Source organism: Neocloeon triangulifer, unplaced genomic scaffold, assembly GCF_031216515.1.
Source record: "Neocloeon triangulifer isolate White Clay Creek 2 clone unplaced genomic scaffold, ASM3121651v1 ptg000022l, whole genome shotgun sequence".
Lineage (NCBI taxonomy): Eukaryota > Metazoa > Arthropoda > Insecta > Ephemeroptera > Baetidae > Neocloeon > Neocloeon triangulifer.
In genome coordinates, this window is record NW_026775562.1 from 5,903,345 (window position 1) to 5,920,000 (window position 16,656).

Genomic DNA, 16,656 nt, shown 5'->3' on the forward strand with positions numbered 1-16,656 from the left:
AATATTAATTGTGCTCTAATCTATGCTCAATATAGTGTGTAGCAAGATTTAAAGGGTGTTAAAAAAAACCTTTACAATATTCAGCAATTTTGAAGTCCTGTCCCTAATTTTCTCCCAAAAAACAATTTTTAATTAAAGCTTATTTCTTGAACTTTGCAGATCCGTGTATATTGACTCCACACGTTGCTCCACGCCTTTTTAATAATAATTCTTTTATTAAACGTGTTTGCGTACAACATGTACTGCTGGAGCAGCCCAAGCCGCGCCAAGCTGCAAGTGCAGAGTTTTTCGCGCCACCAGGAGGCAGATTTCACAGGCCACCTCCAAGTGCTGCCACCTGTCGGCATTGTTTGAAACGAATCACACAAACAAAAACAAAAAACAGCACCGAACCAACCAGAACAAGAACACGGACGATCTCCATCGCCTGCGAATTGTCTCTCAATTATCTTGAATTCATCGCAAATTCGGTTCAGTTTTAACTGTGAAAATCTTCAAAATCGAAATCAAGGACAGACTGAGATGGATCCCTATGCGAATCAGAGTGGAGTTCCGTCCGCAGGACAAGCTGTCAACCCTTTCGACAGCAGGAGTGGTGTAAACAAATTAAACTCTCCGTGTTCATAAATTCTCAAGTAATCTTTGAATTTTTATTTCCAGCCGTACAAATTTACAGCAGACGAGGTCCGAGTTTTCAAAGAGTGCAACCGAGAGAGTTTCTATCAGAGGTCGCTGCCCATCGGAACCCTTCTAGGATTTGGAACCTTTTATGCAACAAAAGCCGGTTTAAACCAAAATTACATAATTAAAAAAAAACCGTCTTAATTTTTATAATTGAATTAGGGTTCTTGAAACCAAGTGCCAAATGGGGCGCCGTTCCCAAAGTAAGTCTGGCTGTGATCCTTGGCTACTTTGTTGGCAAAATTTCCTACCAGCAGAAGTGCATGGAGAAAATCATGAAGTTGCCCAACAGCCCTTTGGCAGACAGCCTGAGAAAGAGGAAGCAGAAACTGGGCGATTCGTAGGACAAAACAGTTTTGCAGAAGGGAAAATGAATAATTTTTTTGAATTTGTGCAGATTTTTGTATGATGCTGGGCTAGGAATTGGACCGATGCCTTCGCCAGGGCTAGTCACCGAATCTTTCCAAACCTACTCGGACCATGGCCCGAGAAGCACCACAGAACTCGATTTCAGCCGGCCTCTTATGTCCCTGGATTCGACAGACTCGAAGTCAATGGATGACAGTAATGCAATTTATCCTCTCTTAAAACAAATTGTCCGGCAACATTTTTATTCTTATACGATTTTTGTTTCTCAATTGTCACTTGAAATATTATTAGAGGGTTGCAGTATAGGAATTTTACTTTAAATAATGTACAAATTGAACTTTCAGAATTTTAAAAAATGAATTAGTGAATGAATGAAAATTGGTTCTTTAACTTTTAATAAACCATTAATAGAGCGAGATCAAATTAACAAAACAGTACAAACTTACGAAGCAGTAAAAATTGATGATATCATAAAGTCAATTAACAGAAATTGTTTAAATGTTACCTACAAAAGTTATTAATAGTTGATAAAAGCACCTTGCCAAAAATTCAAGTTTTATTAAAATGAAAACAAAATTTATGATTTTTTTCTATAGTGATTCTAAATTAGATGCGCTTCATTTTCCGCATTCCTCCAGAAAAATGGAAACTTTTATCCTAAGGGAAGATTTAGCTGGAAGTGACCTTGAATGTTTTCTTTCATGTTTGTCACCTTTAAAAAGTTTTCGGGCTTCGCAAAATTCAAATGTTGGTGCAGAACAATGGTACCAGTGAGCGCTCCCTCCCCCTCATTATATTGCGTGGAACAATTTTTTCATTCCTTCTCTTTGAATGTGTGATATTACATGTAATATCTCCGTCGCAATCCACCTATTTACAACCAGGTCAAATGAAAGATAAAATAAGATCAAAAGAAAGAAAAATATTTACAAGTTCTTTAAGTAAACAAGAAACTGAAGTTCTAAGTAAAATTTATGTACAGAAAAAAATCCTTGAACAATCTCACAAACCGATCATACCTCGGCTCAATTCGAAAAGCAAGTGGCAGTCGGTTATAAAACAGGAGATACCCCTGTGGAACAATTTTCCAGCAGAACAGAATGCCAAAATAATGGTTACAAATAATAATGTTTTTCTCTTTAAGTACACCTCTGAAATTTTCGTTTGACTATACTGGTATGATCCTAATTAGAGTATTTTTCGGTATTTTCCTTATTAATTCTTTATGAAAAACAATACTTCCTCTGGATATTAATTTTATTATATAATAAAATCTTTTCAGGATCACATAGGTCCCCCAAAGTTAAAGGTAATGATCTGAAAATTTCGCAGGTTATTCAGCACGGTTTGAAAGGAAGCTCACAAAAAATTTACCCAAAAATTTTGAAAATTGCGGGTTTTACGGAGCATTTTGAAAAATCCAAAAAACGTAAATATCTCGGCTTCCTGTGGTCCCACAACAAAATTCTGGATATATTTAAGATTGTCTCGTTGACTTCTACATTTTTGCTTTTGCTTTCAAATTTTTAGGTCAAAGTTCAAGGTCATTAATTTTGAATCAAAATTTTCAAACTCAAATTCGAAACTTGGCCACACATCAAAATAAAATTTCAAGATAGCCAATCGATTCCTCATTAAATTTTACGTAATATATGTAAAAATTGCGATGTGGGTATTTTTCGTTAAATTTAAAATTAGATAAAACTATTAAAAAACCTTGATTTTTGCTCCTCGGGACGAAGGGCCATCACAAAAAACGTAATTTATTCGATTTGTAATGGTTTTAGACACTATTTGATAATGACAAAAAATGTTCCCTGAAGTATGGCAATTTGGAAAACGTGCATAATGATGACCTTTGGTGACCTTAGGTCAAAGGTCACCTTGACCTTTGACCTAGGGTAACCTGAATATAATGTGTGGTACGTAAATGGAAAGGTCTTGTCAAGAGCAATGTTTTGGACACGAAGTTTTTGTTTCTAGCTTTACAAGAAGTTGATTAAAAAGAGAAAACCTTTATTTTCCAGCAGATATCCAAGGAAATCGAGCATTATTTAATTATAAATCAAATTTAATTTATTTCTAAGTACGCTAGAAACAAAAACTTTGTGTCCAAAATATTGCTCTTGACAAGACCTTTCCATTTACGTGCCACACATTATATTCAGGTTAACCTAGGTCAAAGGTCACGGTGACCTTTGACCTAAGGTCACCAAAGGTCATCATTATGCACGTTTTCCGAATTTCCATACTTCAGGGAACATTTTTTGTCATTATCAAATATTGTCTAAAACCAATGCAAATCGAATAAATTACGTTTTTTGTGATGGCCCTTCGTCCTGAGGAGCAAAAATCAACGTTTTTTAATAGTTTTATCTAATTTTAAATTTAACGAAAAATACCCACATCGCAATTTTTACATATATTACGTAAAATTTAATGAGGAATCGATTGGCTATCTTGAAATTTTATTTTGTTGTGTGGCCGGGTTTTGAATTTGAGTTTGAAAATTTTGATTCAAAATTAATGACCTTGAACTTTGACCTAAAAATTTGAAAGCTAAAGCAAATTTGTAGAGGTCAACGAGACAATCTTAAATATATCCAGAATATTGTTGTGGGACCACAGGAAGCCGAGATATTTACGTTTTTTGGATTTTTCAAAATGCTCCGTAAAACCCGCAATTTTCAAAATTTTTGTCTTAAATTTTTTGTGAGCTTCCTTTCAAACCGTGCTGAATAACCTGCGAAATTTTCAGATCGTTACCTTTAACTTTGGGGGACCTATGTGATCAATTCAATTAATTATGTAGAATATAATTATTTCTTTACCTAATTTTGATTTTTTTTTCAAGTATTTTATTATTTCAAAATTAGGTTACTTAATGGAAGAGCCCTTACCTGCAGCAACAAGAAACACCACTTATGAAGACTTGCGAGCACAAAATAGGGATGAATACGAGAAGAAAAGGCTGGCGCAAAACAGGTGGGAATAGTTTCACGTAGAAGTAACATTGATCAGAATATCATTGTTAAATAAAACGGTAATTTTATCGAAACATTTCCATGAAAAAATATGGAATTTAGACCATTCAACTTGAGCAGTATTAAAATATTTTGGTAGGATTTAAAAAAAAGTAATTTATTATTTTTTTTATTTCTGTTTTATAAAATTATTAAAATATTGCAAATTCCAGAGGTCTGATGCAACAATCTGATGCGGTGGCCCAAGCAGCCCCCAGGAATCCTCTGCCAAATCCCATTGGAGAGCAAACTAATGAATATGGAGACACGTGGATTCGATGAATTATTTTTCCTTCTTCAAATTTGAATAAATAATTATTCTAAAAGTTAAAAAGTTGCTGGCCATTAAATTTTATTTGGACAGGTTTACATAATAACAACAATTTGCAGATTGATATAATTTCTGCGTGGCATTTTTTGTGCTGTGATGTCTAGATTTTGGAGTCACCTTTATAGGCCTTATAAATCTATTCCAGTTATGAGTTATGAATTTTACAAACATTTTCATGGGAAAAAAAATTAAATCTGCATTTAATCAATTACAAAAATCTTGAGCTAATGCCAAATTATAAATATATTGAACTGATTAATATATCAAACATATATATTAAAATTTATTGTAATTATATTGTGGAAATCATTTTACAAATGAAATCTTATCAGGCAAAATTCAGCAATATATATTCACAATACCAGTGTGTCTCTAAAACCGAAATATTTTTGATCATCAGTTTATATGTCAACATCTTGTACATAAATGTCTCTAGCGGTAGCAGCCAAGGAAGGCCGGAGAAAATGACGGGTCAGCTGAGTCCGGTGTCGGCCCCCAGCAACAACATGACAGCCATGGCCGCGTCGTCGTTGCACGCATTGCTGTGGAGAGGTGGCCGTTGTTGTTGTGCTAGCCAAGGGGCCTGAGGGCGACTGGCCGTTGGGTGGGGACGCGAGGGACACTATTATGGTGCCCGAGGGCCCCACCATGTTGCGGAACAGACGCTCCTCTTCGTCCTTTTCCTCTTATTGCAAAGAGTCATTGAGGAGCGAATTCTCTGCCGCGCCAGGGCGTTGTTACTTTGGTAAATTGATCTCACCACGGTTGCCAATGAATCGCAAAATTGGTTAAGGCCCAAGGTCTTCCTTCTCTTGGCATATATGCCAAGATAAGCCCAAAGATACATTAATATAGACGAATTGAAACTAAACAATAATTGGAGCCATTTATGGCAATTATTAGTAAAAAATTTAAAATTTTAGCCACCTTTTTTGTAAAAACTTGATTTGATATGACTAGGTCTGAAAGCAACAATTTTACTTTTATTAAAATTAATTACATTTATTCAATTTAATTACAAAAATAAATGAAAATTAAAAATTTCGAATTAAAGGCTCACTGCATCGGATGCAGGGGTCTTTTTGATCTCGGAAGTCTTAGCAAAATTCTTGCTTTTTATCAAACCGTAAGCAATATGTGCAACTGCAAAATGTTGGATGTGATAATTTTGTAATAAGCACTGGAGTCTCCCTGAGGCCTTCTTTTGGCCGTAAGGTCAAACCACCACGTGGGACGGAAGTACAGCCGAGTGACCCATTGTTTTGTCAACAAGGCACAGAGAGACGTGCGTGCAAATGTTTGTTTTTCCTGCGGCGGCTCTCCTAAGCGCACGACCGCATTTTCGCGCATTGCCCGACCAGCAACATCACGTAGCCGGCCTGAGAAAGACTAACAAATGACTTGATGGAATGCATTGACATGCAGATTAGCGGCTATATATATGATATATATATATATGGCACAGGAATATAAAAAAGTGGAATAAATAGATAAAAACCTAGGCAATAGGACTACATTAAAAAAAAAAACACAAAACGATAAATATAGACAGCAAAAAAATATTTATTCATGAAGCGCACCCTGCACCACAAAAAAGAGTAAAAAAACAGTATATTATTGCAAAACGCATTTAAAAAAAAAATAAAAAAATGGCACTGGAACCACTTAATTTCCACCACCATCTGAGCACAAATAAGAATTTAAAACTGTCTGTGCAATGGAAAAAAGACCAAGGCACCACTCACCACCAGAAAAAAACAGCTACAAGATACAAAATGCATTTACACGACATTATAAGACTGCTAAAAATATACATTGACTAACCACTTCAGAAGTATAATTTCCTGAAAGATTGGACCAAGAAATACAAAAACCACCACCTAGGCAATACAAAAAAAGAACACTAAAACGTAAAATGCATTACTCATTGTCAGTAACAGAAAGAGGCGCAAAAAAGTTTCCAATACACAATAAAACCAGATTAAAACACTTCTTGATGCAGCACAAAAACACCAAAATTGAGCTAAATGAAGCGAAGCTGCTGAAAGAAACACACCCACTATCCGCACTATCACCATATTTAACCAAAAATTTGGATATAAACGAAAATAAATGTGAATACTTTACTATTTAACACAAGAAAAACATAAGAAACGCACCGATACACTATTAAAACACATTTTGAGGGAGCACAAATCACAAAAACAGTAAAACATTACAATAAAAGTGTAAGGAAGCAGACAACCAGCTGCAAAGAAACGCCCACTAACAGCCATATTGGAAAAGTACTCCTGAACGCGACTTTTGTATGTTGAGTTTCGCTGCCCGGTCTGTTGGTGGGGACGCGTACGGACGGAGGGGAAGATATGCTTGCTGGGTTTGGCTGCTTGGCCGCGCGCCTCAGTCGCTTGATTTGGCTTTTAATTTTTTTAATTTTAACATTAATAATAATATCTGTTTAATATTTAAAAAAAAAAAAAAAATGAAGTTTAACTAATAAAAGGCTAGTAAAATGCTTCTGCGATTTTGTTATGTATAGAGTTTTGCTACTTGGCGGCGCGCCTCTAGGAAGTGTAGAAATAAATATAGATAAAATATGAAATAATTGAATTCTAAAATTTTATAACATCAATAATAATATCTGTTTGATATTTAATAAATTGAAATGAAGTTTCACTATTGAAAGGCTAGTAAAATGCATCTGCGATTTTATTATGTAGACTTCTGCTGCTCGGCCGCGCGCTTCTCATGCAACTGTCACCCGCGATTGATTCGGCTGCCGCGGGAGAAAATGTGAATTAAATATTATATAGTAAAGTAAGAAATAATTAAATTATTTTATTTTCCGACTTTTTTTGAAAGCTTCGATTAATTATTACTATGAGGCTCGTAAAATGCATCTGCGATTTTGTTATGTAGAGTTTCACTGCTCGGCCGCGCGCTTCAAAGAAATAAATATAAATGAAATAAAATAAAATTATTAATTTTCAGACTTAATAATTACTTCTATTCCATTTGTATAAAGCTTAAATTAATTCTTAACACAATGAGGCATGTAAAATGCATCTGCAACTTTGATATGTAGACTTTTGCTGCTAAGCCGCGCGCTTCCAACTCAGAGTCGCTTGATTCGGCTGCCGCGGTAGAATAAAAATGAAAGAGAAGTTGTTATTAAGTCTGAAAAAAAAAATATTTAATTTTTTCATATTTTATTCATATTTATTTCTTTGAAGCGCGCTGCCCAGCAGCGAAACTCTACTTAAAAAATCGCAGTTGCATTTAACAAGCCTTAAAGTAGTAAGAATGAATTAAAGCTTTCTAAAAATTTAACAGAAATAATTATTAACTTCATTAAGTTAGATTTTTTAATTTTTCTTATTATAAAAATATTTCCTTGAAAGCGCGCGACCAGCAGCAAAACTCTACACAAAATTGCAGACGCATGTTACAAGCCTTAATAGTAGTAAAACTGCATTTCAATTTTGTAAAAATTAAAAAAATACAATTAATATTGTTAAAAAGTTAAAGATTTTAACAATTTCTTGTATTACTTCTATTTATTTCATCATAATATATTCTGCCGCGGCAGCCGAATCAAGCGACTCGGAGTTTGAATGCGGGAAGCGCGCGGCAGAGCAGCAAAAGTCTACACAAGAAAATCGCAGAAGCATTTTGCAAGCCCAATAGTGGTTAAAATTCCTTAAAATTGTGTTAATATAAAAAATATATTATTATTGATGTAAAAAAAGTTAAATAATTCAATTATTTTTTATATTACTTATACTTATATTTATTTCATATATTCTACCGCGGCAGCCGAATCAAGCGACTCTGAGTTGGAAGCGCGCGGCTTAGCAGCAAAAGTCTACATATCAAAGTTGCAGATGCATCTTACATGCCTCATAGTGTTAAGAATTAATTTAAGATTTATAAAAATGAAAGAGAAGGTATTATTAAGTCTGAAAAAAAAAATTTAATTTTTTCTTATTTTATTTATGATTATTTTTTTGAAGCGCGCGGCCGAGCAGCAAAAGTCTACATAAAAAAATCGCAATGCATTTCACAAGCCTATTAATAGTAGTGAGAATTAATTTAATCTTTCTAACAATTGAACAGAAGTAATTATATACGATTATTTAGTCTGTAAAATAACATTATTTAATTTTTTCTTAATTTATTTGCATTTCTATCCTTGTAGCGCGTGGCTGGGCAGCGAAAAGCGAAACTCTACATAGCAAAAACGCAAATAATTCATTTTACTAGCCCAATACTATGAAAAATAATCTAAATGATCATAATAACTATTAAACTATTTAACCGGAAAAATAATGTATTATATCTCGAGCATTGTAGAATTAAAATTCAGTGGTCAGAATCTTTTATATTTAAAAAAAAAATAATAATATTATTAGCGATCGACATGTGTGTGACTTGTGTGTATGGACGGGCAGCCAAACCCAACAAACGCAGTCGCACTGCTTCCCCTCTCACCGCACACTGCTTTCCCCCACCAACACACCTAAATCTATTGTATTCTCATCGGGCAGCAAAACTCTACATAAGAAAGTCGCGTTCACGAGACAGATTCGCCATATTGATAAGAAAAACCGTCCACATTAACCGGTAAAAACCGGCTAGTTTATATGCAGTAGTGCCAACCCAAAAAGCATAGTCTGGAATATACTAGATATATACCCGCGAGCTCGTGCCTCGCGCGGGAGAGGGAGAAATGCGGTCGCCTCCTGCTCGGCCGGCCGCGCCACGGGTGCGGTCAGATTGTTCGCGGTTCGTGTGCTCTTCGCCAGGACGTGCGATGCATTCTCTATTATATTGACTATAAAGCATCCCGGCAACAGTGCGGCCGGAGATGTCGGTGTGTGGACTTGATAGCATTGAGCGGTACGGCAACAGTAAGGCCGGAGATGTCGCTGTGTGGACTTGTAATATTAAGGAGCGCCACGGCAACAGTGCGGCCGGAGATGTCGTTTTGTGGACTTGTTATATTATGGAGCGCCACGGCAACAGTGCGGCCGGAGATGTCGTTGTGTGGACTTGTAATATTAAGGAGCGCCACGGCAACACTGCGGCCGGAGATGTCGGAGTGTGGACTTGTAATATTATGGAGCGCCACGGCAACAGTGCGGCCGGAGATGTCGCTGTGTGGACTTGTAATATTAAGGAGCGCCACGGCAACACTGCGGCCGGAGATGTCGGAGTGTGGACTTGTAAATTTAAGGAGCGCCACGGCAACACTGCGGCCGGAGATGTCGGAGTGTGGACTTGTAATATTATGGAGCGTCACGGCAACAGTGCGGCCGGAGATGTCGCTGTGTGGACTTGTAAATTTAAGGAGCGCCACGGAAACAGTGCGGCCGGAGATGTCGCTGTTTGGACTTGTAATATTAAGGAGCGCCACGGCAACAGTGCGGCCGGAGATGTCGTTGTATGGACTTGTAATATTAAGGAGCGCCACGGCAACAGTGCGGCCGGAGATGTCGGTGTGTGGACTTGTAATATTATGGAGCGTCACGGCAACAGTGCGGCCGGAGATGTCGCTGTGTGGACTTGTAAATTTAAGGAACGCCACGGCAACAGTGCGGCCGGAGATGTCGGAGTATGGACTTTTAAAACTATGGGGCACAACGGCAACAGTGCGGCCGGAGATGTCGCTGTGTGGACTTGTAATATTAAGGAGCGCCACAGCAACAGTGCGGCCGGAGATGTCGCTGTGTGGAATTTTAATGTAATACCTTGTATACTATCGAGCACGAGTAAATATCACAAGTCCGTAATCCGACATCTCCGGCCGCACTGTTGGCGGAGCACGCGAAAATATCACAAGTCCGGAATCCGACATCTCCGGCCGCACTGTTGGCGGGAACGCGAAAATATCACAAGTCCGTAATCCGACATCTCCGGCCGCACTGTTGGCGGAGAACGCGAAAATATCACAAGTCCGTAATCCGACATCTCCGGCCGCACTGTTGGCGGAGCACGCGAAAATATCACAAGTCCGTAATCCGACATCTCCGGCCGCACTGTTGGCGGAGCACGCGAAAATATCACAAGTCCGTAATCCGACATCTCCGGCCGCACTGTTGGCGGAGCACGCGAAAATATCACAAGTCCGTAATCCGACATCTCCGGCCGCACTGTTGGCGGAGCACGCGAAAATATCACAAGTCCGTAATCCGACATCTCCGGCCGCACTGTTGGCGGAGCACGCGAAAATATCACAAGTCCGTAATCCGACATCTCCGGCCGCACTGTTGGCGGAGCACGCGAAAATATCACAAGTCCGTACACCGACATCTCCGGCCGCACTGTTGGCGGAGCACGCGAAAATATCACAAGTCCGTAATTCGACATCTCCGGCCGCACTGTTAGCAGAGCACGAGTAGCAGCGGGTCACCCGAAGGGGCCGCGCCGGCCGACCGTGCGCGCGAGCTCGTGCCTCGCGCGGGAGAGGGAGAAATGCGGTCGCCTCCTGCTCGGCCGGCCGCGCCACGGGTGCCGTCAGATTGCTCGCGCTTTGTGTGCTCTTCGCCAGGACGTGCGATGCATTCTGTATTGTAATGACTGGTGGAGCGGCGTCGGTTATGTCAAATACGTGAGTGGTGTCGACGATGAAGCGCGAAGAAAGCCTCCCAAGAATGATCGGTAAAGTATGCACACAGATATCGATATGCCCGAGGGGGAACGCCGTGACGTCCTCGAGGTCGGAACGACGAGCCCGGTGTGGTCGTCGATTTGAACCACCGAACAGGGGTGGATACCGAATTCAGTTATGGGGTAACCGCTTGAAGCGCGCCTCCTCATCGATCTTATCGCGCACGTAGGCGGCATTATCAGCCGACGACCCTGTGCTCTATGCGCGGGCCCGCCTGGCCGTTCGGTCGGGCAGCCCGTCTCCGGTCACGGTGAGTGCGAGCTATTTGTACGTGAACGATGCTTTGTAGCGAGTTACTCGCGAGAAGCGTTTGACGTGTGCAGAGCGCCCGACTCACCAACCGTCTGCGTTGTGCACTTTTCCTGCCGGGGTTGCCTGGTACGAATTGAGCACGGCGTTGGCGTCACGCTTAGCTGTAAGCCGGCTGCGGTAGCCTCGGCTGCCGCGGCCGCGCGCGGAAGCGTGCCATCTACGGGAGCAGGCGTTGTGGGGATCCCTGGGAGCCCTGCGGTGTCAGTTTCCTGGATAATCCTTTCAGTTTACATATGCTTGTCTCAAAGATTAAGCCATGCATGTCCTAGTGCATGCCAAATATATTTTAAATGTGAACGACTAATAAATAAGTTATTTTATGTAGGATACTAACAAATTTTTGCATGTTGTAAGATAGAAATGATATCACTGTGAGCATGTGTGCATGATATGGTTGTATATGTTAGTGCGAAAATGTAGGAAACAGCGGTACTATAAGCAGCAAGGATTATAGAGGTTAGTTTATTGTAGGATGTATTAGGGATAGGGAAAATGGGAATGTATTTGATATTAAATATAGTCTAAATAAGAAAGTAATAAGATAGGATAATGAAGGAAAATTTTAAAAGGGAAAGGTGTACAGTAGATAGAGTAAGAGGAGAAGGAAGAGGAAAGGAAAAATATGAAAAATAAAGATACCAAAAAAGTGGACATAGGAAAATATAATAGGGAAAGATAGAAAGAAAAACGGTATTGGGAGACGAGGCTAGCGTCGCACGTAGAAATAATTAATTCGGGTGCCGAGAAATTTTTTTTACGCAAACAAAGCAGACGCGTGGTGACGTGATGTCACCACGCGTCTGCTTTGTTTGCGTAAAAAAAATTTCTCGGCACCCGAATTAATTATTTCTACGTGCGACGCTAGCCTCGTCTCCCAATACCATTTTTCTTTAACCTCCTATCTAACCGACATCTCCGGCCGCACTGTTGCCGGCGCGGGTGAAAATATTACAAGTCCGTACACCGACATCTCCGGCCGCACTGTTGGCGCATAGTGCGAAATTATTACAAGTCCAGCCGGCGACGTCTCCGGCCAATCTCGAAATTGTAGCAACCGCAGGTAAACGGCGGGAGTAACTATGACTCTCTTAAGGTACTGGAGCAATGGCAGTAGCCTCCACCGACATCTCCGGCCGCACTGTTGGCGGAGCGGGTGAAAATATTACAAGTCCCGCCGCCGACATCTCCGACCGCACTGATCAGATCGACAACTCCGGCCGCTGTGCTCGTTGGTCAAGCGCGGCGAAATGTGCCGGAACAGTAGATAATTTTCCATGTATACATCGCCCATCCCTCTTTGGAACCCTAGAAGCTCACTATGCTCTGCAAATTTTTCATACGTCTCTCTGTTTGGATTGGTTGAATTTCAATTTATTGCATTTACGTTTCGATTGTGTAGCTGTTTAGCTTCAGCCTTGATTTAAGTGTAAATAATTATTATCATTTATTCTTCCATATATTTTTGATGTACGTGAATATTCCTTTCATTAATTCATCGATATACGTTTGTTCATGTGTATTACTTTATGAATCTCTCCGTCGATTTGTATCACTTGGAGTGTCTTATATTACATCTTAAAATTTATAAAGTGTGCTATGCATTATTTAATACATTCGTGTTTATTTAATTTCAACCTCTCATTAAATTCTTCCTGCGTTGACAATTTAAAATATTTATAACAAATATTTGAATTATAAAAGATTATTGAAGTGCACCGTTACGTTAAACGTTCCTTTCATTGCAATACTATTCCATCCTAATGTACGTAATCGGATTTCAAATCTTGTATGTTAATGTATGCATGCATTCTTCATAATATTCCCTAATATGGGAAACAAATCCTTTCTTTTCCGATTGATGTTCATGAAATCGCATATAACTTCATCCCTACAATAAAGCGCCCTTCATGAATTTTACTGTAATTCCTAACATCTCCGCTACGCAGCGACTTCAGAAACAGTAAGCAAATCCAAGTGATCATAAAATTTCATTTCAAAACATTTGAAACTAGGAAAATAATAGTGGAAAAATTTCACGGTCACATGTGGCGAGTAGAACTTTACGTCGCATGTTCATGTATAGTGGGGGTTTTCTTCCGTTCGTATATTGTTCAATGAAATCTATCTAATCTGGTATTCACGTTTCGGCTCCTTGTAGAGAAGCACAAAATTCACGAGGTGTGCAAAACTGAATGAAAAATCTTTTGGTCATCTCATCCTCTGCCAAGGGATGTACCACGTTTAAATATTGTTGTTTCAAAATATAATTTCAAACACCCCTTAACTTTTCAAATTCACGTCCAAAGTTATATTTCGTGTACAATTTGCGAGCGGAAATAACATCTTTATTTATGAGGTTGATGTACTTATTTCTCTCAAGATAATTTCACGGCTCGCAAGCTTATCCCGCTGCCAAAACCATGCACATCCGGCATATTGCCAATTTTCGAAAAACCCACAGAGCAAAAGCTGACTTTACTGCGATTGTTCATTCTACTCTAGTCACAAAGAACGGGCAGAGAGGGTATCACAATCAGCAGAGATGAAACACTGATGTGGCACAGCAACTTTGATTTTCATGCAATTCACACGTGTTATCTTGATTAAATTTTGTATAAAATCATGTTTATTAATGCATCACCGGCGGCATTCTCTACCCAAGTGAATCATCCAAAAATTCAGTGTTGTTAATCTCATTGCTTACAAAGAAGAGAGAATTACAATGGAAATACAAAGGCAGAATACACAAAACAGTTCTGAAATACATGATGCCAGTTAATATTATTATTTCCATCATTCACGTCGCTAGCACTCTATATCGCTATTTACTTAACGCGTGTCAATGTTAGTTTTGACATGGCCTACATTGTACTGTCTTCCTCTTACGACAAGAGGTAACGTGGCCTCCTCGTTGATCTTATTTATTTTCGTTAACAACACTGTCAAATTCCTCGCAGTGACCATTTATATTTTTTGAAGTAAGATTGCATCTAACTATTTTTGAAGACATTATTAACTAATATTTTCATTCAGACAGCTGAAACGCATTCCATAAATCACAAATGAATACACAAATCACCGCAGCAAAGGCTCGTGTGATCTGGCAGCTCACGAATGATGCTCATCACACGAAAACAATTTTTCTCTTGAATAGGGTGCGCCATTACCATGCAACGTTGAATGTGTCATATAGGAATCATGTTGAGCTGCAATCGCTCCTCAACTCCAATGATTCCTGTTTTCACGTGCAAAGGGCGTTATTAGTGCACCAAACTTGACGTCATAAACAAGACGCAAAAAATCATTTTATGCAACACCACAAGTCGTTTCGGACATCTCCGGCCGCATGGCTGGCGGAGCACGCGAAAATATCACAAGTCCGTAATCCGACATCTCCGGCCGCACTGTTGGCGGAGCACGCGAAAATATTACAAGTCCGTACATCGACATCTCCGGCCGCACTGTTGGCGGAGCACGCGAAAATATCACAAGTCCGTACATCGACATCTCCGGCCGCACTGTTGGCGGAGCACGCGAAAATATTACAAGTCCGTACATCGACATCTCCGGCCGCACTGTTGGCGGAGCACGCGAAAATATTACAAGTCCGTACATCGACATCTCCGGCCGCACTGTTGGCGGAGCACGCGAAAATATTACAAGTCCGTACATCGACATCTCCGGCCGCACTGTTGGCGGAGCACGCGAAAATATTACAAGTCCGTACACCGACATCTCCGGCCGCACTGTTGGCGGAGCACGCGAAAATATTACAAGTCCGTACACCGACATCTCCGGCCGCACTGTTGGCGGAGCACGCGAAAATATTACAAGTCCGTACACCGACATCTCCGGCCGCACTGTTGGCGGAGCACGCGAAAATATTACAAGTCCGTACACCGACATCTCCGGCCGCACTGTTGGCGGAGCACGCGAAAATATTACAAGTCCGTACACCGACATCTCCGGCCGCACTGTTGGCGGAGCACGCGAAAATATTACAAGTCCGTACACCGACATCTCCGGCCGCACTGTTAGCAGAGCACGAGTAGCAGCGGGTCACCCGAAGGGGCCGCGCCGGCCGACCGTGCGCGCGAGCTCGTGCCTCGCGCGGGAGAGGGAGAAATGCGGTCGCCTCCTGCTCGGCCGGCCGCGCCACGGGTGCCGTCAGATTGCTCGCGATTCGTGTGCTCTTCGCCAGGACGTGCGATGCATTCGGTTATATGTTGACTGGTGGAGCGGCGTCGGTAATGTCGAACACGTGAGTGGTGTCGATGAGGACGCGCGAAGAAAGCCTTCCACGATTGATCGGTAACGCGGGTATTGATGAGCCCGAGGGGAAACGCCGTGACGTCCCTGAGGTCGGAACGACGAGCCCGGTGTGGTCGTCGATGTGAACCACCGAACAACGGTGGATACCGAACTCGGTCGTGGAGTAACCGCTTGAAGCGCGCCTTCTCATCGTTCTAATCGCGCACGTGGGCGGCGTTGTCAGCCGACGACCCTGTGCTCTATGTGCGGGCCCGCCTGGCCGTTCGGTCGGGCAGCCCGTCTCCGGTCTCGGTGGGTGCGAGCTATTTGTACGCGAACGATGCTTTGTAGCGAGTTCCTCGCGAGGAGCGTTTGACGTGTGCGGAGCGCTCGGCTCACCAACCGTCGGCGTGGTGCACTTCTCCTGCCGGGGTTGCCTGGTGCGAGTTGAGCACGGCGTCGGCGTCACGCTTAGCTGTAAGCCGGCTGCGGTAGCCTCGGCTGCCGCGGCCGCGCGCGGAAGCGTGTCATCCACGGGAGCACGCGTTGTGGGGTCCCCCCGGGGGCTCTGCGGCGTCAGTTCCCTGGTTGATCCTGCCAGTAGTCATATGCTTGTCTCAAAGATTAAGCCATGCATGTCTCAGTACAAGCCAAAATAAGGTGAAACCGCGAATGGCTCATTAAATCAGTTATGGTTCCTTGGATCCTACAAACTCTACTTGGATAACTGTGGTAATTCTAGAGCTAATACATGCACCCAGAGCTCCGTCCAGAAATGGCCGGGGCGCAGTTATTAGATCAAAACCAATCGGTCGGGTTCGCCCGTCCGTCGTTTTGGTGACTCTGAATAACCACAGCTGATCGCACGGCCTCGCGCCGGCGACGTATCCTTCGAATGTCTGCCTTATCAACTGTCGATGGTAGGTTCTGCGCCTACCATGGTTGTAACGGGTAACGGGGAATCAGGGTTCGATTCCGGAGAGGGAGCCTGAGAAACGGCTACCACATCCAAGGAAGGC

The 16,656-nt window shown here is 41.4% G+C and overlaps 1 protein-coding gene and 1 non-coding gene across 2 annotated transcripts in view; both read left to right on the forward strand.

Moving 5' to 3' along the window:
• The first annotated feature begins 379 nt into the window (after positions 1 to 379).
• LOC132204678 (OCIA domain-containing protein 1) lies at positions 380 to 4,407 on the forward strand. The gene is made up of 6 exons (XM_059633314.1): positions 380 to 597; positions 661 to 784; positions 844 to 1,021; positions 1,079 to 1,245; positions 3,927 to 4,035; positions 4,247 to 4,407. Exons 1-6 carry the CDS (start codon positions 523 to 525, stop codon positions 4,353 to 4,355), a joined length of 762 nt encoding a protein of 253 aa, XP_059489297.1. The 5' UTR covers positions 380 to 522; the 3' UTR covers positions 4,356 to 4,407.
• Positions 4,408 to 16,218: 11,811 nt separating this feature from the next.
• LOC132204895 (small subunit ribosomal RNA) overlaps positions 16,219 to 16,656 on the forward strand; it is a 1,864-nt gene continuing 1,426 nt past the window's right edge. The window contains exon 1 of the ribosomal RNA XR_009442579.1: positions 16,219 to 16,656. This exon is cut by the window's right edge and continues 1,426 nt beyond it. This is a non-coding gene — a ribosomal RNA (small subunit ribosomal RNA).

Excerpts from the sequence above, each read along its gene's own strand:
- LOC132204678 (XM_059633314.1), top strand. The coding sequence starts at position 523 with ATGGATCCCTATGCGAATCAGAGTGGAGTTCCGTCCGCAGGACAAGCT. Across the intron at positions 598-660 it reads CTTTCGACAGCAGGAGTGGT|CCGTACAAATTTACAGCAGA; the intron begins GTAAACAAATTA and ends TTTTATTTCCAG. Across the intron at positions 1,022-1,078 it reads AAGCAGAAACTGGGCGATTC|ATTTTTGTATGATGCTGGGC; the intron begins GTAGGACAAAAC and ends GAATTTGTGCAG.